This window comes from Triturus cristatus, chromosome 2_2 (genome assembly GCF_964204655.1).
Source record: "Triturus cristatus chromosome 2_2, aTriCri1.1, whole genome shotgun sequence".
Classification (NCBI taxonomy): Eukaryota; Metazoa; Chordata; class Amphibia; order Caudata; family Salamandridae; genus Triturus; species Triturus cristatus.
In genome coordinates this window covers 68564725-68590376 of record NC_140582.1, presented here as the reverse complement: position 1 = coordinate 68590376, position 25652 = coordinate 68564725, and the positions used below count along the sequence as shown (strand labels likewise).

The following is a 25652-nucleotide window of genomic DNA, read 5'->3' as shown; positions in this document are numbered from 1 at the left end:
GGGCGATGCGCTCTGATTGGCTGCCAGCAACATGCGAAAAATGTTGCTGGCAGCCATTTCAGGACTCAGAAACGTAGTCCTCTGTCCTGAAGTTTAAACAATAATTTAACATATTGGGTCAGGGTTGGGATACCCTTCTCCCATAGGCCCTGTTAGGACGATCCTGAGGGACCCCCCCAACCCTGGGGGCAAAAAATAAAAAATCTACAATTTTTGCAGAAAGAAAATGATGGCTGCCCAAAAAATGTGTATATATATATATATATATCAAGCTCGTGGGGATTGTCCATCAGGCGAGCTGTACTCGGGTGGCAGTGTGCTTTCCCCAACGCATAATTATTGGTATGGGCGGTTGTTCCTTCGAAGTTATTGAAGCATCTGACTTCGCCTTACGCGTTTCGAAATGTTATTCTTCCTCAGAGGCTGTCAGAAAAGTGCATGCTGGTACTTCCTTCTCCCTTTTATGTAGCAATATCAGGCGCCAAAATGTGCTGATCGTTATGATACAGCACGTTGCTTTCTGGGAATTGGAGTCCAAATTCTATCCGCTAATGGATGCACTTTTAGTTTTTGTGCCTTGTTTCCAGGCTCGCGTATGAGCCTCGCAGGTAAGAACCATCCTTAATCCATCACTGTCACCCCACTGTATGAATCCTGCATTCTGGAGAATCCGTGGCCCCCGTCCCAGGCTGGTGCAGGCTCCGCGGCAGGACAGCCGCGTGTAACATCAAGCTCGTTTGGGATTGTCCATCAGGTGAGCCGCACTCGGGTGGCAGTGTGCTTTCCCCAACGCCTAATTATTGGTATGGGCGGTTGTTCCTTCGAAGTTATTGAAGCATCTGACTTCGCCTTGTTTCGAAATGTTATTCTTCCTCAGAGGCTGTCAGAAAAGTGCATGCTGGTACTTCCTTTTTTTTTTTTTTTTTTTTTTTTTTTTTAAGGTGTACTTATATAGCGCGGCTACCACTCCAAGGAGTATCTTGGCGCTAAGCCAACCAGATGGAATGGTTGGGGGGGGGGGGCAGACAAATTCACGCTAACACCAATACCTACACCATTGCTAAGCAGGCTGCATCAGTAAGAGAACAAATCCATGTCTTCAGGGCCTTTCTAAACAGAGTCTCCTGAGACAGGGATCGGATGGAAGCAGGGAGATTATTCCAGGCTTTTGCGCCCAAGACAAAGAGAGATTTGCCACCTTTAGTGATTAACCTGAATTTGGGGACCGCAAGCAGGTTCAGTCCTGATGATCTTAGACAGCGTGCTGGAAGATAACGTTTAAAACCATTACATAGGTATTTAGGACCTCGCTGATAAAAGGCCCTAAACGTAAGTAAAAGGATCTTAAAAAGAATCCTTTTGCAAATAGGCAGCCAATGAAGCGTATTTAATGCTGCTGAAGCTGAAGATTTGCGAGGCCAGCGGAGTACTAATCGAGCCGCAGCATGCTGGACTATTTGTAGTCTATGTAATACTGATTTATTGGCTCCAGCGTATAGACTATTACAATAGTCCAGCCTGGAGGCAATCAAGGCCACCGCGACTGTCTTCCTAGCTGGCAGAGGCAGGAGATCGAAAAATTTCCTTAAAGATTTTATTATGCAAAAGCATGAACCCGCTACCGTCAATGCTTGTTGTTTAAAAGATAGTTGGCAATCGAATTTAACGCCCAAATTTCGCGCAGAGGTAATGGTCATAGGAGGAGCCTCTGCATCTTCAGGCCAACAAGTTGTTGGAGAGAACAAATTTTGTTTTCCAAAGGGAATGATTTCGGTTTTACCGGCATTGCATTTAAGGTGGTTATCCGCCATCCAGTGAAAAGTAGCTGCTAGGCACTGTCTGAAATTTTCCTCAGTATCTGACTGGTCACTATCCAGTACTAAGATAAGCTGAGTATCATCAGCATACGAAATACTATTAATCTGAAAACTAGTAATTAATTTCATTAGGGGAACCATATACAGGTTGAACAACAGGGGGCTCAGGCTTGATCCTTGGGGGACTCCAGAGCTAAGGAGCTTAGCCTCTGATTGAAAATCACCTAACACTGTGATTTGTCGCCTATCTATGAGGAAATTTTTTAGCCAGGCCAACACCACCCCACCTACTCCTGCGGCAGCCAGACGGTTCAGAAGGATGTTATGAGAAACCGTATCAAAGGCTGCCGACAGGTCAAGTAGGATTAAAACAGCATTCTTCCCCTGGTCCAGAGCCATCCGAAGGGACTCTGCCGAAAACAGCAGGGCAGATTCGGTAGAATGATTGGACCTAAACCCTGACTGATTGGAATGCAGAATGTCATTACCTTCCAAGAAGTTCGTGAGTTGATGATTCACGAACTTCTCAGCCATTTTGGATACAGCCGGGAGCAGGGATATTGGCCGTAAGTTGGAGAGGGTAGTCGGGTCGGCTAGAGCCTTTTTCTGAAGAGGCTTAAGAGCTGCTAGTTTCCAATCATTTGGAACCTCCGCTGTGGCGAGAGATGAATTAATAATCCCATTAATAATGGGGTTCGTTACTGTGGCTAGAATTTGTAAAACTGATGGCGGACAAGGATCAAAAGGAGAGCCAGATTTACAGGCGAGTATGGCTTTTAGAGAATCTTCCAACGGAACATACGAGAATTTCTCTAGAGTAATTAAACCTTTCGTGCTCTCTGCGTCTTCAGTGGTTTCTAAAATAGACGATGTTTGCGGGAAAGTCTTGACAATATCAAGAATTTTATGTTCAAAGTAATCTGAGATTTCGTCACAGAGTTTCTGAGATGGAGGGATTTCCTGCCGAAGGACTGAAGGATTCGTGAAGTCTTTGACTATTTTAAAAATTTCTTTTCCTTTATTTTCTGGAGCTACCATAGAGATGGCCTGTAGATAGTAGGCTTTCTTAGCTGATTTGATACTAGCATGGTAGTTTCTTCTTGCTTGTTTGTAGTTGTCACGAGCAGAGGCTTCATATGACCTGCGCCATTTCCGTTCCAATTTTTTTAACACTGTCAATTCTAGTCTCAAGGCAGATGAGAACCAGGGGGCCCTCCTCTTTATTGCTCTGCTATTAGAGGTTGAGATCTGAAGCCTAATAGGGTCTAAACGGTGGCTTGCCTTGGTCAACCAATCACAGAGACCTTGATTGTCTCCAGATGTGTTCCCTGTTGCCCTAGGTGCACTAGATGTGAGAAATTCAATCACATCAGGTCTGCTGGGTAATTTCTTCCAGTTTGGTTTACCTATAGATTTGGAAATAAATTTATTATTGCAATTAGGTATCATATTTTTTTGGTTTATTGCAATATGGAAAGGTATAAAAAAATGATCAGACCAAATCTGAGGGCAAGGTGATTTTACAGCAAGTCCCGTAAAATTAGAACAGATACAATCCAAGAGATGACCTCCTGAATGTGTGCTTTCATTGGTCAGGAGAGTGAGTCCCAGAACCTTAGTGATCTCCATAAAGCAGTCAACTCCAGGAGCTGAAGGGACATCAAGATGCAGGTTTAGATCTCCTAGCAGAGTAAAATTGGCAAATCTAAGCACTAGATCACTTAGTGCATTTCCTAAATTATCCAAAAAATCTTTCGATGGGCCTGGAGAGCGATAAACCAATACACCTGAAAAGGTAAAGGACTCATGGATAGCCAGAGAGAAAGCTAATGCTTCAGCTCCTTTAATGTCTACCAGTTCATAGGCAGAACATTTTAAGGAATTTCGATAAATAATAGCAATGCCTCCTCCTCGTTGTGTAGGTCTATCTAACCGCTGAATAGCATAGTTCTGCGGTAGAGCTATGGCTAAGTCAGGGTTACACCATGGCTTCAGCCAGGTTTCCGTAACCAATAGCCAATCAAGCGTGTTGTCAGAGATCAGATCATGGATGTTCTGAGCATTTGTGCAAATTGAACGAGCATTAATAAGGCCACCTCGAAGGATAGTTGAGTTGGCGATTGTCTTATGGTACAGCGAGTGAGGAGCGGGATCTGGCACATCCATCCTGGGCACCATATCCAACATAATCATAACGACACTAGAAGGTCCTAATGACTTACCTCAAGGGTACCGCTTCCGCGCCTCCTTGGCGCTGACGGGCAGGACTCTGGCCTGACTCAGGCACGAGTCAGGCACGACCGCTGCGCGTCACCGCTGCGCGAGCCAAGGGAGGGTTAAATAGTAGCTCCCCCCCGGTTCACCTGAGCACTAGAGCGCTCAGTGCTATGGCGCCGCAAGCTAATTCAGTCCCCCAAGATGGCGGCGAAAGTTGAGAGGAACGGTGATACAGTCCACTAAAACAGCGGTGAGGGCACGTTTTAAAATGCAAGAATGTGGGCGATTGGCTTTAGAATTAAAAACAGGGTATAAGATGAAGCAACTCAACTTAGATACAAAACTCGGGAATATAGTTAAAAACGCTAATGAGTTGATATGCAGCAAGCAAAGCGCAAGCAAATATAAAGCGCTGCGGTTATAGGTCTGGCTGTCCCTTAGGGCATAAGGTTAGGCGGTCAGCTTAAATAGTAGCTCCCCCCCGGTTCACCTGAGCACTAGAGCGCTCAGTGCTATGGCGCCGCAAGCTAATTCAGTCCCCCAAGATGGTGGCGAAAGTTGAGAGGAACGGTGATACAGTCCGCTAAAACAGCGGTGAGGGCACGTTTTAAAATGCAAGAATGTGGGCGATTGGCTTTAGAATTAAAAACAGGGTATAAGATGAAGCAACTCAACTTAGATACAAAACTCGGGAATATAGTTAAAAACGCTAATGAGTTGATATGCAGCAAGCAAAGCGCAAGCAAATATAAAGCGCTGCGGTTATAGGTCTGGCTGTCCCTTAGGGCATAAGGTTAGGCGGTCAGCTTAAATAGTAGCTCCCCCCCGGTTCACCTGAGCACTAGAGCGCTCAGTGCTATGGCGCCGCAAGCTAATTCAGTCCCCCAAGATGGTGGCGAAAGTTGAGAGGAACGGTGATACAGTCCGCTAAAACAGCGGTGAGGGCACGTTTTAAAATGCAAGAATGTGGGCGATTGGCTTTAGAATTAAAAACAGGGTATAAGATGAAGCAACTCAACTTAGATACAAAACTCGGGAATATAGTTAAAAACGCTAATGAGTTGATATGCAGCAAGCAAAGCGCAAGCAAATATAAAGCGCTGCGGTTATAGGTCTGGCTGTCCCTTAGGGCATAAGGTTAGGCGGTCAGCTTAAATAGTAGCTCCCCCCCGGTTCACCTGAGCACTAGAGCGCTCAGTGCTATGGCGCCGCAAGCTAATTCAGTCCCCCAAGATGGTGGCGAAAGTTGAGAGGAACGGTGATACAGTCCGCTAAAACAGCGGTGAGGGCACGTTTTAAAATGCAAGAATGTGGGCGATTGGCTTTAGAATTAAAAACAGGGTATAAGATGAAGCAACTCAACTTAGATACAAAACTCGGGAATATAGTTAAAAACGCTAATGAGTTGATATGCAGCAAGCAAAGCGCAAGCAAATATAAAGCGCTGCGGTTATAGGTCTGGCTGTCCCTTAGGGCATAAGGTTAGGCGGTCAGCTTAAATAGTAGCTCCCCCCCGGTTCACCTGAGCACTAGAGCGCTCAGTGCTATGGCGCCGCAAGCTAATTCAGTCCCCCAAGATGGCGGCAAAAGTTGAGAGGAACGGTGATACAGTCCGCTAAAACAGCGGTGAGGGCACGTTTTAAAATGCAAGAATGTGGGCTATTGGCTTTAGAATTAAAAACAGGGTATAAGATGAAGCAACTCAACTTAGATACAAAACTCGGGAATATAGTTAAAAACGCTAATGAGTTGATATGCAGCAAGCAAAGCGCAAGCAAATATAAAGCGCTGCGGTGATAGGTCTGGCTGTCCCTTAGGGCATAAGGTTAGGCGGTCAGCTTAAATAGTAGCTCCCCCCCGGTTCACCTGAGCACTAGAGCGCTCAGTGCTATGGCGCCGCAAGCTAATTCAGTCCCCCAAGATGGCGGCGAAAGTTGAGAGGAACGGTGATACAGTCCGCTAAAACAGCGGTGAGGGCACTCCCTTTTATGTAGTGATATCGTGCACCAAAATGGGCTGATCGTTATGATACAACACGTTGCTTTCTGGGAATTGGAGTCCAAATTCTATCTGGTAATGGATGCACTTTTAGTGCCTTGTTTCCAGGCTCGCGTATGAGCCTCGCAGGTAAGAACCGTCCTTAATCCATCACTGTCACCCCACTGTATGAATCCTGCATTCTGGAGAATACGTGGGCCCCCGTCCCGGGGTGGTGCAGGCTCCGCGGCAGGACAGCCGCGTGTAACATCAAGCTCGTGGGTATTGTCCATCAGGCGAGCCGCACTCGGGTGGAAGTGTGCTTTCCCCAACGCTGGTTTGAGGACGGTTCATCGTGCGGAGGCCCATGCAGGGCTTGTCAATCAAATAGTAATAAAAGGGCAGCCATCTGTGGATAAATTTGGACACTACCATTCCCATAATGCATAGCATAGTTCCGACTGGACAGCCCATTTGAAGGCGTGCTATAAAGCAGTACTTTCAGAGTGGGAAGTGACCGGAACTGCGCCTTTCTATTCCGCCACGCCTCTGAAGAAGAAGTAGTGACTTCGAAACGCGTAAGGCAAGACACGACGGAGCAGCTGTTTCATCACATCGGCATGATGTAACCGCCCGTACCAAATAAAGGCTTTTTGGCAAGTACTGCAGCCTGAGTGCTTCTTAAACTGTTGGGCACCCTTGAGCTTCTATAAAAGACGCGGCAGTCCTGTCGCGAAGAATGCACCACCGCGCCTGCGGAGGCCACATAGTCGGATAATTATCGAGCCTGGTATGTGGGACTGCAGTTATGGATTGAGGACGGTTCATCGTGCGGAGGCCCATGCAGGGCTTGTCAATCAAACAGTAATAAAAGGGCAGCCATCTGTGGAGAAATTTGGACACTACCATTCCCATAATGCACAGCATATTTCCGACTGGACTGCCCATTTGAGGGCGTGCTATAAAGCAATTCTTTCAGAGTGGTAAGTGACCGGAACTGCACCTTTCTATTCCGCCACGCCTCTGAAGAAGAAGTAGTGACTTCGAAACGCGTAAGGCAAGACACGACGGAGCAGCTGTTTCATCACATCGGCATGATGTAACCGCCCGTACCAAATATAAATATATATATATATATATATATATATATAATTTTTTTTTCTTCAAAGGACCAGCGCTTCGAAGTGCACTCGAATTTAAGTCCCAGTAATTGCTCAGCGGCTTTCCTTCACTCGGGGAAATTAGTTCTGCCTAACGCGTTTCGGAGCCATGATGCTCCTTGTTCACAGGCATACATGAAGGCACAGGAAATCAAGAAGGGCATCTTTCCAGCACGTCTTTTATTTCGCCGTCATTCGGCAGTTGATTACACAATATTGCATGCTGGTACTTAAGTCTTTCGTAGTATTCCTATAGTAGGCTTGAATGCCCGCTTTACATTTTTTCACCATAGTGGGTCCTGCGCGTTTCCATGTAATAATTACTTGATATTTTAAAACAGCCCTTCAGTGGGCCCCCCAAGGCGAAAGTCTTCCGACGATGAAGCTGACTGAATTCCCCACCGGAGACTTTGCACAGTTCAAGAGTCTCCGTGGCCCCCAATCCGGGTGGTGCAACTTCGCGACAATGGACTGCCGCACATTATGATTTTCTTCAAAGGACCAGCTTGAGTAGTATCCCCTTCCCGAGCAGTTTTCAGCCGGGGGACCCCATCCCTCGGGCCCAATGCATTTATTAAGGGAAGTGGGGGCATGCAGCCCCCCCCTCCCCAAGCCTAAGGAGGCCCCAGGGACCTTATCCTCCATGGCTGTATCAAACAAGCATTGAAAATGCAATAGGTCTCGACTTCGATTAAGTTAAAGCCATTTGCTTTTCTAATGGTATTGTATAGCAAAGCAAATGGCTTTAACCTAATTTCCGTTAGTTTAAAGATTGATTTAGAGAATTATGGGAGAAGTCTTCAAATTTGCTCAGATTCATGTTGTGTACTTTCCTGTGTGCATTTCCTTGTGTAATACCACACGTTTGTGTGTACAGTGACAACAAAAAATCCCGTCACCGAAGCAAGAGAAACAGGTGCAAAGTGACAACAAGCTGGGAGGTGAATAAACAATGCAACACATAGAAAGATGACATGGAATTGATGTACAGTTGCTGGCTGTGCAAAACACTACAGTAGCAGTAGCGGCTGGTGAACAGCAGTTACGAAAGTCGACAACATAGGATACTGTATCCGGAAAAAGGGTTTCCTTTGTTGAAAGGTGTATGCATAGTTTGTTACCGATAATTATCTCATTAGGAGTGGGCATTGATAATTGTAGTTAATGCCCAAACTGCTTTGGAAAACGCGTGGCTGAGAACACAATAGGATAAAGTGTACTGAAATATTGTGGTGATGTGAGAACTGAACAAAAATAACTCCTTAAATAAACACTAAAAGAGCCCTGGTAGGACCAACATATGGTTGACAGCTGCATTTCCCTGCCAAATACTAAAAAAAGAAAGAGCGAGCCAAGTATTTGGATTTGTAGTCAAACCCCAAAAGAAAACATTAACACTGTGTGTTTAGCAATTACAAGCAGTTATTTCTTTCCCATGAGAGTTTGTTAAAGAAAATCGAGGAGAACATAATATTTTTTGTGCACCGAGCTGAAAATGCATTGTTATGAAAGAGTAACACCAGACAGGAGTAGGAAAGATAGCAAAAAACATATATGCGTTTTAATCCAGTCAACTCAGAGAGAAACAAAAGCCTGTTCACCTTGGCAAAGACGATAAAGTCCAAATCAGGGGCATGTGTGTGTGAAACAAGCGCCTTGAGAATTTGTGAAATGCGTGTTTGGCAGTGGTTGGAGTTGCCCACTGCAAACAACTTTCGAAAGCCCAGGGGAGGGCTGTTGTCTGGCTGTGAAGAGAGAGGTCACATGACGAGAGCCAGAGACACAAAGGGCCGTCCGACAATCCAAGGAGGGAGGAAGAGGGTCTGGCAAAATTGCAGACAGAGGGCACGCTTCCCTCTGCCGCCTGCTTTGGAGCTATGAACACCGCAGCATGTGACCAGCTCCATATTTGAATATATCTTCAGCCCAGACAGGTGTTTATGAGAATTCACCTGTATAAATAAAAAAAAAGTAGGGGAACGCTCCACCGGGCGGGCTGGCAGTAAAATGGCTGAGTAATTGGTGCGTTTCTTAATTGACTTCCGTTGCACTGAGGGCTATTTTGTGATACAGAAGCTAAAACTTGTAAGTGTTCACGGAAAGTGGAAATTTTGGTTTAAGTAGGAAGACTGCATTTATAAACTTGGAGGGGAGTTTTTTCTTTTAAGTTTAAGTTTATTGAGACCAACAAGAAAATACAATGTACAATCAAAATCCGTTCAGAAAACATAAGTAATTATGATATATACAGTAAAGGATATTAAGCATATTGGTGACAATAAACACGGTAACATGAAGAAGATCCAAGGGAACAAGGGGGAGGGGTGAGGCCACACGAGACAGACAGCCCATCCAGGCTGACCAGACGGAGGACGAGGGACAGAGCGCCAAAAATATAGGATAGCTACGAATGCTAGAGGAAACAAAAACGTAAAAACTATTTAGCGCACTGAGTGATGAAAAATAGGAGATGTAAAATAAAACAAAACGATTAGGTATCAACTCAAACTGTCAAAACAATCCAAGCCAGGAAAGAACACCAGAAATTACATGAAGAACGATAATGAAGAGAAGCAGTGAATGAAAGAACCATAAGAAAAAACATCATAGCATCAAGTAACATTTGAGGACAAAGGTCCCGAAGCTTCCATGGTCTCCGTCCTGTGAAAGTTTCTGAAACTCTGTAGCTGCTGCGGATCTTCATAGGATGTCGTCTTGTTATTGAACGTGACCTTAAATAGGCAGGGGTGAAAGAGTCCATAGCGTGCACCCATGGAACGAAGAGTAGGTCTCATATCAAGAAAGGCCTTACGTCTGTTAGCAGTAGACTTGGCATAATCTTGAGCAAAAAACAAAGTGGAACCGGACCAGGTGATGCGCTGAGAGGATTTAGCCGCTGATAAAACCTTTAGTAAATCCGTGTATTCCAAGGAGTACAAAATGACACCTCTCGGTCTCTGTGAGGATGACACATTCGAAGGGAGACGTCCCAACCTTTGGGCCCGTTGAATGTTAAGAGTAGTACCCTCCGGCATGTGGAGAATCTTGGGTAGAAAAGTTTTAAAGAAGGCAGGAGGATCCGATCCTTCCGATCCCTCCACCAGACCATAAATGCGCAGCTTGTTCCGCCTATTACGATTTTCAAGATCCTCGACTTGGCGCTGGAGGACAGATACTTGAGATTGAAGGTGAGATACATTGGAGTTAGTATCTGTAAAAGAAGACATGTGACTTTCAACTGCAGTAATTCGTGAGTCAAGTTGAGCCCAAGTATCAGTGAGGACTTGTAAGTTATTATTCGTTTCCTCCATAAAGGGACGAAGGGCCCTAATCTCTTCCAGGAGTGTCTCCATGGAAACAGGCGAGGTCGATTTAGGTGGAGAAGGCGGATTTTGCTTTAAACGCTTGGTGACAGATTTCGCAGGAGGCACTGGTGAGGGAGAGGGATCCATATTCACCGCGGGATCTTGTGATGATAACAAAGAATCCTCTAGTTTGGAAAAGGCAGCAAAAATTCATGAATTTTTGATGAGGATATGCTTAGGCGTGGGCTGTTTAGAAACAGAGCCTTTCGTTCTCCCCATAGGTGGCAAGTCCAACACTCTAAGTGGGGGGGGGGGGGGGCAGAAACGTGGCCCAAAAGTAGAATACCACTGGTTAAATATTTAACATCATAGTCAGATCCAGTAAGCATCAGGCGAACATAGCAGGCATCATTGAAGCGAGTGCTCAAAACAGAATTTAAAAATTAGCCATCAAATTTACATATCCGAAAAAATGAGGCAGGACCATAAAAACAAGTTCAATATCCGAAATGAAAATACTTGTGAAGAATAATCATCAGTGAAAGGAGAACTGTTTCATGTGAGGAAAACAGCATAGGCGAGCACTCCTGTGAGGTGTATGCATAAAATGGCGGCTGATTCAGTGGAAAAAACGCTGTACAATATACGCACCTTCCATAACTTCCAGGGATGCAGCAATGAGATATCAGAAGTTGGTGAGTAACTGAAGAAAAAGTGCCAACAGGAAAAGCCAAAAATACCCCAGGGGGTAGAAAATCACTTTTGCAGCACGTCTCTTCAATTCAGAAGCTTACATTTTCCTCAGCTGAAAAAACAAAATGGCGGCCGTTCCGAAAACGGGACCGCCGGGGAAATTAAAGATGATTAAATGCAGCTTACTAAGATGTAGAGGCACAGCAACGGCACATTTCGGCGCTCCATGTGCTCAGAAAGCTTGTCTCCCTTTCGTAGCATGCTCGCACTCGCTGTTATGCGAGAGAAAAACGGCGCTGTCCTGCCGAACCCGGGAGCGTCAGGGAAAAGCCGCCATCTTCGTTAGGCGTTAACCACGCCCCCTCTTGGAGGGGAGTTTTTAGTAAAGTGAAAGATGCGTTCTCGCCTCTGTCCGAAACTATAGACGAGGTAAAGAAAATAAAACAAGTGACCACCCAATTCAGTGTAGTGTGAGTAACTAGAAGGTAAAAGGCGCTATTTTATTAAAAAGCACAAAGTCGGTCTCCCTTTAGTAGGGTGCACAGTCCCTTCCAACCCATCACTGAAAACGTCAAGCACCAGTCCCGGTGATCACCCCTCCCCCAGCCCCGTTACTTCCTTACCTTCAGCCTTCATCGATTTCCAAACTTTGGAGAGCTCAAGGTGGTAACACGATGCTGAAGGTAACGCGAACCACTGACTAGAGAGATGTTAATCCTGACAAACTGCCTGAGCATTACGCTGAACCGCAGCTAGATTGAATTCTGTCTCCCGCGAGTCGTCCAGCAGCGCTGGTGGTAGCAGCGGGTCTCTTCGAAGTGTCCTGCATGGCGGATGGACTCCCGGCACACATTTATGAAAGAGCGTGCTCGCCCCCTACTGACCGCATTCCATATTTTCCTAAAATTGCATGATACCTCTGCAATGCGGAGATATCCTAATAAAGTGAAAGGTTAAATGGGCAAATGAAAGAAAAACAGAGCTTGGACGGTAAATCACTTCCAGATGTGCACTGCGTTTGGGATTGCAGACCCTCAAAAAATGGCAGAAGGAAAAAAACAAGTGACGGCAGAAGGATGTCTAGATAAAAAAAGACGCCAGTGTGTCACGCCGCCAGTGAAGCATCCAATCCTCGCGTGCACATCTTCTGTCCGTCCGCGTGCACGCTTTGGAATCCATATTGATTCCAAAAGGTTCTCGCATGGCAAGAGCAGCGCATGCGTGCTGCTAACGCCAGGCGAGACCTAAAAATAAAGGGAAGGGAGGGCTGCGTGGCCCCCCCCTTAAAATGCCCTTGGGACCTCAACCCCAGGGCCGCTACTTTTTTTAAAGGGAGGAGAGCCACACGGCGCCCGTCCTTGCCTGCACTTGTGTGCACATTGAAATGTGTTTGCTCCTGTCTGGTGGGAGCATTTTTAAATCTCCCGCCAAGTGGGAGCAAACACTAAGTCCGCTCCCAGCCGGCGAGAGATTTAAAAGTGCTCCCGCGGCCGGGGGCAGACTTGTGTTCTGTTTCACTCCTGCCTGGAGGGAAAAGCATAAAAAGCTGCTCCTTCCGGGTGGGTGCAATGCAAGGTCCTGAACCATGCAGGGAGCCGGCTGGGTCTGCTTGGACCTTAGGGCTACACCCCCCACTTCCGGTGGCCCCCAATGTGTGCTTAATGGCCGACCCCTGGGCAACCTAACCTATTTATAATGCAGGCCCCAGGGATGGGGTCCTTGGAGCCTAAATAGGCTAGGGGAAGGGGGTGCGCGTCCCCCCTACACTTCCATATTATATTTGGCCCCAGGGGATGGGTTCCTTGGCGCTATTAGGGCTCAGGGAGGAGAGTTTCTTGTCACCCTGCTTAGATTTTGGCTCCAGTGGACAGAGTCCCCGGGCCAAGGAAGGTTTTAGGGGGGCACACACTCCCCTACTCTGTTTAAAAGACTCGCTGAGAGGGATTGTATGCCCACCCTCCTTTTAATATATGTCTTGGCGCCAGTGGATGGGGTCCCCGGGGCTCGAAGTCCAACCCTACATTGTGCACGCCAAAAGCTGTGTTTGGCATATGGTTGGCAGCCTGCTGGGGGTTTGGCCACGGGGCTTGAAAGCAAGCCGAGCCATGTGGCAACCCCACTGTGCACATGTAGGATTGGCTGCATGCGGGGAGTTGGACTGTCCTCACGCCATGTTCACCCAAAGGCTGTGCACAGTGGTGGTTTGGCTGCCTGCGGGGGTTGTCCGCAGGACCTGACGACAGGCCAGGCCACATGGCCAACCCCCTGTTTCACATGGCCAAAGGCAGTGTGCGGCAGGGGGTTGGCTTTACGTATGGTTATAAAATATTACTTTGTTCTAAAAACCCTAGAAAGTCACTGAAAAAAAGGTTAAATGAACATTATAGTTCGGTATGATAAAACGCTGTTTTTGTTTGGAAAAAAAAACCTTAGAAATTCACGAAACAAACAAAGGTTAAAGTGACATTATAGTTAGGTCAAAATCTCCATGACAACATTAACGTTTTAAACTACAAAAACACAGAAATTCATTAGTTATAGTTAGCAGAGCTTTCTGTGTGCAGAGCTGACTATACCTTGCACCCCCACGATGTACTACTTATGACCTCACATGTTACGTTATTTATGACATGTTCGAGGACATCATTTATGAAATCACTGATTACATCTCAAATGACATCATTTATAACATCACTGATGACAACATCCACGCTTCTTTTGCACACATTGCTCTATAACCGAGTACAGCATTAGAGGCCTGAAAGGAGGTTCAAAATAGATCATAATAATATGCAGCATCTTTCATGCCATCATATATACAACCCTTTTTTGGTGACCCAAGCTTGTGTTGTGTGCAGCATTGACCCTAAACAATACATTTAATGAATAGCTGAGTTCATGTCGACTAGCAACTTTGAATAGAAGGGTAACTCCTACTGCACACGGTGTTCAATCTGTATAAACTGTTCAGAGAAAACCAAGTTCCTCTAGATTCTTAACTTCTGCTACATAACTAATGCCCTGCTTCGGACAGCCTTTATCTGTATCTAACCCCTCGCAGTCACCAAAGTTTCATTGAGAAATGAAGTTGCTATGACTAGAAAAGTGGGTACTGTAAACAGTGTTTACTCAAAGGAGAGAGTTTACTCTGTACCACACAGTTTGCAGACAGTGAAACTCTCATGAGAAATGCACCACATAGTATTAACAAGTAGCTACTAAGAACAGTATACACTCAATGCACAACATGTCCAAAGAGAGACTATTCACTTAAAATAACCAAGGTCTGAAGGTGCTAAAGATCATACTGCCTTCACACTGTGGGAAAAAACTTTACAGATAGACTATCTTCTGAAGCAAAGCAAGCACATGTACATAGGTTAGTGCCTGATGCACACAGTCTTCTATGTTATTTAGGAATTGTCATGCTTTGACGATTCTGTCTAATAACTCAAGGCTGCTTTCAGTGCTAAGTATGTAGTGCGTAGAATCTTTTCACTGTTCTGAACTTTTTCCGCAGAACCAAAAGATTTATAGACACATGTTGTCAACTGTCACCTGCACACAGATTTACCCTTCAATGCAAAGATTTATAATGTGTTCAGTACCTCTACACACCTATGATGCATTAGTAGCACATGCGTTTGCTAAAAACATACACTCATTAGCTGGACACCGGCTGTACAAAATTAGCTAGAGAAGTAATTAGGTAGTTACCCGCCACTATATACACTATAAAACAAACTAACAGACTCATTGGATGATGCTATCAGTGATGTCATCAATGAAGTCACTTGAGATGTCATCAGTGATGTCATAAATGATGTCATAGAACATGTCATGAGTTATGTAATATGTGAAGTCATAAGTAGTGCATTACAGGGGCATAAGTTATAGTTAGCTCTGCTAACTATAACTGGTGAATTTCTGTGTTTTTTTAGTTTACAATGTTATTGTTGTCATTGAGATATTCACCTAACTATAACGTCACTTTAACCTTAGTTTTTTCACTGAATATATATATATTTTCGCTGAAAAAAACAAAGATTACAGGCACGTTATAGTTAGGCTGACATTTCACTCCTACAAAACCAAAGAAATTCAGCAGTTATAGTTAGCTGAGCTAACTATAACTTGCGCCCGCGCAATGCACTGCTTATGACCTCACATATTACATCACTCATGACATGGTCAATGACATCACTCATGACATTTCAAATGACATCACTCTTGACATCATCCAGTGACTGTGAGTGTTTTTAAAACGTTTATAAGTGTTAAATATATATACCAAAGTTTATTGATGAATCAGTGAGTGTTTGGGTGCCTGTATGGATGATTAAGTGGGTGCGTGACTGACTGTATAAGTGAGCAATTAGGTGTCTCAGTTAATGTATGGGTGAGCGACTAGGTTGTGAGAATGTCTGTATCAGTCTGTCGGTTGGTGTCTAAGTGGCTGTATGGGTTGGTGAGTGGGTACGTGAGTAGCTGTGTGGGTGATTGGTTGTCTGAGTACCTGTATGGGTGTCTGAATGTCTAGATGGATGAGAGGGTGTGTGACTGCCTGCATGGACAAGTGAGTGGGTGAGTCAGTGGCTGTATGAGTTAGTGAGTGCGCAAGTGAGGGACTGTATAGGTGACTGAACGTGTGTATTGCTGTGTCGGTGAGTGAATGGATGTGTCAGTGGTATATGGATGAGTAATTGCATATATGAAAGAGAGTATAGGTGAGTGTTGGAGTATATGAGTGACTGAATGTGTGATTGAGGGATTGTGATAGTGGCTGTATGAGTGAGTGTGTGCTTGTGACAGTGACTGTATAATTGGGTGAGTATGTTTTAGTATCTGTATGTGTGAGTGTGTGTGTGTGTATCTGCATGGGTGAGTAAGTGGCTGTGTGATTGTATGGGTGTGTGAGTAGCTCAATGAGTAACTGACAGTGTGTGAGTTGCTGTATGGGTGTATGAGTGGATATGTCAGTGACTGTATTAGTGAGTGGGTGTTTGGGTGAGTGAGTGGATGTGTGTGTAGACCTATGAATCATTGAGTGGGTGTGTAAGTGCTGGTATGGGTGTGTTAATGGTTTTGAGAATGGTAGTGTGGATGTTGGAGTGGGAATATTAATGGTTATACTGGGGTGTGAGTGGGTGCATCAGATTCTGTGGATGATGTCATCACTGATGTAATTTGAGATGTTATCAGTGATGTCACTGACAATGTCATGAGTGATGTATTATGCAAGGTCATAAGCAGTGAACTGCGGGGGCGCGAGTTATAGTTAGCTGAGCTAACTATAACTGCTGAATTTCTCTGATTTTGTACGAGTAAAATGTCAGCCTAACTATAGCGTCCCTGTAACAATTGTTTTTTGAGTGAATTTCTTAGGTTTTTTTAAATTCTATTTCCCAACTATAACGTCTCTTGAACCTTTGTTTTTTTTCAGCGAATTTCAAAGGTTTTTTAAATGCTAATTCCTAACTATAACGTTCCTGTAACCTTTTTTTTTTGTGACTTTCGAAGGTTTTTTAAATGCTACTTCCTAACTATAGCGTCCCTGTAACCTTTGATTTTTAAGTGAATTTCAAAGGCTTTTTAAATGCTAATTCCTAACTATAGCGTCCCTGTAACCTTTGGTTTTTAAGTGAATTTTAATCACCACCACATTCAAAACGTATACCTGCAACATTTACTATCTATAAATGACTCTATAATAGCATGTATAACACCCTTAATATCTCTATAACACAGTGTATAACTCTTTCCATGGAATCTGTGACTTCATGCATCACTTGATCAGTAAGTCTCTCATTCAGTGTATAAGTATTTGAGTGGATCTGTGAGACGGTGCATTAGTCTATCAATGGTTCTGTAACAAACTGCGTGACTGTTTCAGTGCATCTATAAGTGGGTTCATCAGTGTCTCAATGGGTCTGTGATTGGTTGCATGAGTGCCTTTGTGTATTTGTAAGCAAGTATTTGACTGTCTTACTGGATCTGTGAGTAGATGCACAAGTGTCTAAGTGGGTGTCTGAATTGGTCCATGTCTGGTGGTGTGAGTGTCAGTGGTTCTATGAATGGGTGCATGGCTCTCTTACTGCAACTGTGAGTGGGTGCGCGAGTCTGAGTGTATATGAGTGACTGGGTGCATAAGTCTCTGAGTGGGTGTGTGAGTGAATGTATGGGTGTGTGAACGTTTGAGTGAATCTGTGAGTGGGTGTACAAGTGTCTCAATGAGTCTGTGAGTGAGCATAAGTCTCTGAGTGGGTGAGCGAACGGGTACATGCATGAGTTTCTGAGAGGGCCTGTGAATTGGAGGACGAGTGTCTGTTTGGGTCTGTGAGTAGATGCTTAAGTCTGAGTGGGTGAGTGAGTGGGTGCGTGTACATCTGAGTGAGGCTATGAGTGGGTGTTTGAGTGAGTAACTTAGTGCAAAACTCTGACAGGATCTGTGACAGTGTGTGAGTGACTATGGGTGTGTGAGTGGGTGTATGAGTGTCTGAGTAGATCTATGAGTGGGTGTATGAGTGTCTCACTGGGTCTCTCAGTTGGTGTGTGAGTGTCTCAATGGGTCTGTGAGTACATAGGTGCATGTGTGAGTGGGTCTTAAAATGGGTGCGTAAGTCTCTGAGTGGGTCTATAAATGGGTGCGTGACTCTCCGAGCAAGTCTGTAAATGCGTGCATAAGTATCTCAGTGGGTCTGTGAGTGGGTACATGACTGCCCAGGTGGGTCTGTGAGTGGGTGTAAGAGTCTCTAAGTGGGTATGAGACTACGCACATACGTTTATGAATGGGTCTCTAAGGTGGTGCATGAGTCTCTGAGTGGGTGTGTACTGGGTGCATGAGTACCTGAATGTGTATATGAGTCGGTGCATGAGTATCTGAGTGGGTATGTGACTGGATGTATAAGTGTGTGAGTGGGTATGTGAATGGGTGAATAATTGTCTGAGTGAGTTTGTGAGTGAGTACATGAGTCTGTGACAGTGACCGGCGATTGTGTACAAATATATATATATGTTTTATATTTCCACCGATATTCGTGGTGTCACTGCGATATTCACGATGTCCCCACGATGTTACACGGGGGACCCTGCTGGCTGTTGCGGCGTCTGCGCAAATACCGTGTGCAATTAAAAAGAAATCTATTTTGGACACATAACTTGTGTCACTAACACACCCATTTCTCAAACATGGGGTCAGAGTATCTCCACCCTGACCTCTTATGTTAGCTTTCACACACATTTTCAGCTCTGGGAACCTCTCCCTAATGATAAAATGGTGGCCGCAACTTTCTGTTCAGGTTGCGTCCAGCCAATCACAGCATTCCCGATGGTGCGCGCATCCGCGATTAACTGCAAAACCACTGCGAAATATCTGCGGCCAGAGATATATCTATAATATATCTATAATTTTTGGCTTACATTTATCAAAAACTATAGGACGGATTTGAACCAAATAACAAAAAGCACAATCTGAGTAACAACATCTACCTTTCTGCCAAATTTGCTTTCATTCCGTCCAGCTGTTTGGGCTGTAGGTTCGACAACGCCTTCCTATGGGAATTAACATTACAAACGCACCCTTTTTTAACGCCCCTATTTCTCGGTCCCCACTGCATGGATCACCCCCAAACTTTCCATGACAGATAGGACCTTCTTTGATACTTTGGGAAATTTCATGAAGATTGGTCAAACTACGCCAAAGTTATAATAGGCCAGTCAAAAAATGCTTTTCCTTTTGACACGAAGTCCTAACTATAACTACCTACTGGTGACTGCCAGTAGGTAATATATATCTGTGAATATGTTTGTTGTAAGCAGTCAATAGTTTTCATAAGCTAGTGTGCATACAAAATTTTAGATTGAGACAGTAGAGTCTCAAAGCATTGAGTTTGTGAAATTGAGAAAGTAGAATTCGTGTTGAATTCTTCATTTGCAGAATTCACACGTAGTGAGAACCATTATTGCATTAGTACATTCAGTATGTGTGCTTGTTATTGTATAATAAACCGAGTCTGGGGGTTAAGGATGAAAGTAGTGTTAGTCTGAATTATCTTAAAGCACAAAAATTAAAAATACAGTTTTATGAGAGATATAGTTGAAGTTTCACATTTTTTTCTATAACCAAATCTTGCTATGTACTGTAGTTTCCCATGATCGGAGTCCCAATATAAAATGTAGTAGAAACTTAATAATTGGCAGCAATCTGAACATAATGGAAGATAAGCAAATAAGTCAGGGGAGACAAATTATAAATTTTTTCTCAGGAGTGCTACCACAACTATATTTGTCTTGTTTTCACAGAAGTGAGGACTAACTAGTTTGGTATCGCACACTTGAGAATCGAATAATTTCCTTTGGGACTGGCCAGCTTGTGAGTCTAGCACTCATTCATTTAAATTACTCTTTTAAACTCATACCTATCATGGAAATAGTGGAAATTTCATTACCATCACTAATTTATTTGTAATTGGTTTCTGAATGTTGAAAAAAACACAGGCAATAGGTTTCTCTAAAATCAGTGACATTGCTGACAGAGTGAGTAATATTTGGTGTTTCAGAAACTTCCTGCACCAGTTACATTCAAGGATGTTGCTGCCTATTTCTCTGAAGAGGAGTGGAAGCTTTTACACGAATGGCAGAAAGAACTTTACAGGAACGTGATGAAGGAAATTCACCAGGCCTTGATTTCGCTGGGTAAAGTTGTACCCTCTTTGTGTTACTAAGAGTTTCATGCTGTAAGAAGTCCTCTACTGAGGCCCTACTTGAGAAACACATTTAAATGTATTTCTTATAAGGTTTGTTTTACAACAACATACATTGCTTTCTCTGAATCTAACACGTTTTCTCTAAATCAATTTTTCTAACACTGTGGTGTTTACACCCCACACATTCCCCTTAAACATTCCTCGAAGTGGATTATTAAAGAAAACTAAAAAGATCAAATGTGCTCCTGGTTCAAATTTCACTTTTCCTTGTGGGCAAAAGACTCCAACTCCCAATAGTAACCTTTTAAAATTACCATTAAATGCCAATTCAGCTGTAATAAAATGTTGCATAAGCACATGAATTGTGTTTGGAATTCTCCCCACAAATCTTGTCATTCCCAGAAACTTGGTTTAATTGCTTTTTCTCACCTCACATTTCTGACCTCCTACCTGCTTAAAAATATATTTCTATGAAAACAGGGGAGATGGTGTTGGACTCATTTACCATGCTTCAGTTTATTGCAGAGATTCAGGGTCTTTCCTTTGGACCCTTTGAAGTCTTATTACTCGGATGCATCTCTAGCCATTCCATTTCCTTAATTTGTGCTACTCGAACTTCTTTCCACATCTCCACCCTCACAAAGCGAGTATTTGTTTTTGGTTGTTTTATCATAAAGGGAGAAGATTCATCCAACAAACTTGCCCAAGCTACCATTGTGGACCTGGACAACATTGGCTTCACACACCTCAAGTGAAGTCACCTATTAACAAAGTCAAACTTGGGTCTTCTATACTGGTTCACAACCAACCGACTGGTCAGAGATTACTGGTCTGGCCACTCGAGCATCCGCATCTCCATCGCAGATGCATCCACCAATAAAAGTACTCTATAGTCCTCTTGTAAAAACATACACTACCTAGGCACTGCAAGTCTCTGACTCCTCCGACCTTCATGCAAGCCCTGCAAAGCCAGGTTTGTCCCATCTCCAGCTCAGTGACATCGCCCTTGATCAACTGGAATCTAGTGTTAAAAATTAGCAATACCAGTTGTTTCTTCTGAAATACTCCAAGCTCAAACAAAAAAGCAGAAATGCTTCATTGAAGATTGCCACGCCGTGAAATGAAGGGGCAGAAGCCTGTAAAGCCCTCTGCAGACTTACTGCTCTGCAGAAACCATGCCTGCATTTACAAAATAGCTTGCACCAAGACTAAAACAGCCTATGTCCAAGATCCTAAAATGGAAGCAGCAAACTCCTCTAACAAAATAGATTCTTCAAAGAATTAGCCACTTCTAAGTTTAGTCTCTCAATCATCATGCCAACCAAACATCTGTAGGGTAAATTAATGTTATTTTTCAACAACAAAATTGCCACACTCAAAAGGAACACTGTAATATCCACCTGTCCACCTGTCAGTCATTCAATCCCCCTAATGAGTTGCATAATAAAACCAATAATTGGTCAATACATATAACGTTTATATTAATTAATAATATAATTATGCTTCTAATTACAGGTCCTCTCATTGCTACTTCTGTCTTTTCAATACGACCTCCTGAAAAGGAGGAGATCGATCCCCCAAACCAGAGAAACTGTGAAAGAAGACAAAGCATCAGCCACTCTCCAGGTGAGAAAGAGGCGCAACTGTGTTAGTTGGACAATTCTGTGTATGGCTAGAGCAATTTAAATGGTAAATCATGTATTGTTCGTAGAACAGTAAGACTCAAGGTGTAACTGGAACTATTTCCCTTTTCTTGGAACTATTTCCCTTTCACTGATCAGAATAGATCGATAAACAGATTCCAGCTGCCAGGCCTTCACTCATTTTCCTCCGCACTGTTCCCTACAGTGGTGGCTCTTCCATAGGTACGTGGGGGCGTCGCCCCACTGCTTTCTCGCAGTGCGAGAAGGCAGAAACATAAAATGGTAAAACTACCATTTTATGTTTCTGCTTCTCGCACTGCGAGAAAGCAGAACTGCCTGGAGTGCCTGGTTGTTCGGTCCTGCTTGAGGGCAGGGGGGTAGTGGCCTTGCCCACTGTTGTGGGTACTGACTGTTTGGTCGGCCTCAGGGCCGACCAATCCAGTCATGCACACTCCCCCTTTTTCTCACCAATTGATTGGCTTAGGGTAGGGGGAGGGAAGCTGCCTGCTGACTGCTTCCTGTTCCTCCAGGATTCAGAACACGCGGGACCCTGCTGCGCCAGGAGCGGACTCGGTGGTAAGGTACCTAACCTTTTATTTTTATTCCCCCCCCCCACCCTCCCGCGAGCATGCCGGCCGCGGCTTGTCCCTTTATCTCCTCATATGAGAAATCTGTCCTGACTGCCTGTGACATAAGTCTTTTATTTTAAATTGTTATGCATTGTTCATAGAGGTTACCTTGGCACACCTTTTGTTAAATATAAAATCAAACATTGTATCTTAACACAAGCTCTTTTTAAGGGCGCCTTCTTGCTTACCATCCATAGACCTTGGCACCTAAGTTGTGGAACTCTCTTCCTGCTTTGATTTGCTCAGAGACTGATTATTCAAAGTGCTGGATGGGTATAAAAACTTGGTTATTCTGCAGAATGAAATCTTTCCACTCAGCGATGCACCAGGGCACCCTCAGGTTCGCACTTTACAAAACAGCCTCATCAACCTTGGAAATTTACAAATTATGAGTTTCCCTACATGATATGCTTAGATTCCCACATTTAGAGAATTCACAAAAATCACCAGTTTCATGGGTGGAAATCTATGTAAATTGTAGATGTATATACTGCGTTATTCTTACAAATATGAATTGTCCGAAGGGCGGACAGTCCAAGTGCTGAATACTTATTTTTCTATTTTTCTCTGCCTGGGCCTTTTGTTTTATTTTCAACTTTATTTGTAATTTGCACACTTAGTCCAGCTTTTATTAATAAATTGCTCAGGCCCACAAATTGGGGGTGAGATACCCTTTTTAAAGTCTCTGAATAGTCACAAAATGACCACCTTGTGAGACTTCACATCTTTCCCATCGCCAATCCTAACACATCCTTCTTTTGAATACTCTTGTTACCTTCCCTAATCCTCCAGCTACAACTGAGAGAAATCCAGGTCCAGCTCCAGGCATAAGCATACAACCAGCCTGACCACATGAATTGAGATCTATAATTTGTGCATACGGTTGGAACCCTCTGTGTTCCAAATTCGAGTATAGGTGAGAAAAAAAGTGTTGTGAATCCGCCCAGAAGGGGTCAAAAAGGAGCTAGGCCTTCTTAGTGGACATAATGTAAAGGACTATGAAAACCTGATCATTGTACTGAAAATCACAACAACCTCTGGTTTTATTATGGTGCAAGTCAATGCATAATGGAAATTCAAAGATGCAATGTATCACAAGGAATCATACCTTTTTGGAAACATACATCAGAAGTAGGGCTCAATAACCCTATGTAAGGGGCCAAAATTGTGTTGCAATAAATTGACATATTGACTGTCACAAGCTCATGTTGTAGACCATTTGCTAGGTTCTGAAATGATTTATGGGTTTTTGGTAACAAATATAGGGTTGGTACGAAGAATGTCATATTGCCACTGCAGATGATTCTACTTTCACAACATGTTTTACAATAAATCATTGAATTATGATTTAATGCCAATCTGAGATACCTCAGTAAACACATCTAATAACATTTGTCTTTTAGTTGCATTTCTTTCTATTTTATATGTATAAACGTTCAGTAATGACAATAGTACTTGTGGCTTGTTTATCACATTGGTCTCTAGTACCATTTCTTTTCTAGTAAAATTATATTTGTCGTTCACCCTACCTGCTACCACTAAAAATAGTAAATCTTACCTTGCTTAAGTAATATTTCAAAAATAGCTACTACCTCATCTCTGAGATTAATATGACGGAGTGGATTTTCGTCTAAACTCACTTTTGGGTTTGGGATTCAAGCCGACACCCCATGCTGTAAAATCCTCTCTAGACAACTTTTTTAAATTGCTGAGATGTTTGGCAGAGAAGCCACTGATGTTACCCTCAGTCACTGGAGATGGAGAGAATGGATCATTTGTTGAGGAGATGTTGGGAGTGCAGAAGTGAAGACACTTAAAATTATGTTTTTCATGGTACACCAGATTATGTGTCCAGTCAGTCACCATTCTGGAGGAGACAGCACCGATGCATGATGTAGCCTGTTTCAAAGCATGCTTGAGTTTTGCAGACGTGAAGCACAGTGAAGTGGGGATTTGTTTTTTAGATCCATTGGTCCTATGGCTCCATAGTGGGCAACCTATTCACTTGACCTTATGTCTTATCTCGTCATTTCCCCTCCTCCGCTCGCTGATTCCTGTACATTCCTTCTATTACATTGAAGAAAGTGCTCTCTTAGGTAAGTAATCCAGTAGCCGTAGGTGTAATTAAGTAGGTTTATTAGTTATAAGGAAGATGGTAAAGAAGGCCCCACCGGGAGCAGCATCCAGCTGCTCAGCCCCACTCACTCAAACTAACCACACATTCAAACCATGCATTCACCAACATTCTGATGACATCACACACACAGGCTGAGCAGCAGGGACGGAGAAGACCAGAATATAACACCTTCCTTACCTTCCTCCTTACCTCATGCTTCTCCATCTTCCATTTTCCTCTTCTTCTTCCCCTCTATTCTACATTTGTCCCTTTCTCATTTTGCTCTCCTGAATTTCCCTTTCCTTGCTCTCCTTCCTACATCCATCCCTCTGATCCCTCTTCTCTCTGGCCCCTCTTTCCAGCCCCTCTTTCTTGGAACTTGTATCTTCCACTTATTCTTTATTTCCTTTTATCCCTATCCCCCTCCTTTCTTATGCTCCTGCCATTCCTCCTTCTCTCTCATGGTCTTTATTCTCATTCCTTTCTCTGCTCTTTTCCGCCCTCAATCTTCATGTCGTACATGTCATTATTTTGCCTTCATTCTTTCCTTTCTTAGTTTTCGACCTTACGATCTTCTCTTGCTTTTTCAAGTCTGTCATTGTTTCTGTCCACTAAGTTCTACCTTCAACATTTTCCCCACAACTTCATTACAGTCATGTCTTCTACTCCTTTCCTCCCCTCTCTTCTCCTTTCATACCCTCTCTTCTCTTCTCCTCTCATCTCTTTTCTTCTTCTATCTACTCCTTTCTTCTCTTCTTGACCTTTCCCTCTCCTCTTTGTGTAGTGACGTTGTGTGGGACAGTTCAAGAAAATGTGGTTGGTAGATCTTAAGCATTTGATTCAGTTTGCGTGATTGTATAGGGTGCAGTGTTTTTTAAATGTAAATATGTCTGTTTGCTGTGTCCAGATTTATAATGTAAAAAAGATTTTTGGCGTGATTTTTTAGTTTTCTTCTACATTTTTTTCTTTTATTTTGTATATTCCCTTAAAAAAATTCAAAAACTCTTGGGGCCCAAACTCAACACTTCATTCCTCCAAAATTGATCACATGACTTGGTTAAATTATAATTACAAGTTCTGTCAGTGCCACTATTTGCCCAATACAAATTTCACCTATGACGAAAAGCTGTTTTTACACCTGCTGTGCCATAACTTGTAAAAATATTTTTTCTCAAGTAAAATGTTTATTGCATCTTTTATGAGTAGTATTCTGATATTTTCTGTATTTACCTGTATATTTTGGTAGTGCTTGTTTTTGTATTTATCTATTTAAATGTACAACTCAACAATATTTGTTTGAGAACTTTATACAAGGGATCCCATCTCCTGGCTCTTTCCAAGAAGGTGCTGGTCTAAGCAAATCTCTTCAAAAGTAGGAGTTACTACTATC

The 25652-nt window shown here is 43.4% G+C and overlaps 1 protein-coding gene across 3 annotated transcripts in view; it reads left to right on the top strand.

Annotated features, from left to right (window-relative positions):
- LOC146861858 (uncharacterized) overlaps positions 1-25652 on the top strand; it is a 93655-nt gene that overhangs the window by 4329 nt on the left and 63674 nt on the right. For all 3 annotated transcript variants that reach the window (XM_085641037.1, XM_085641035.1, XM_085641036.1), the window contains exons 2-3: positions 19728-19863; positions 21390-21500. In XM_085641037.1, the coding sequence (XP_085497163.1) occupies positions 19728-19863; positions 21390-21500 (247 nt within the window). The remainder of the gene's footprint in view (positions 1-19727; positions 19864-21389; positions 21501-25652) is intronic.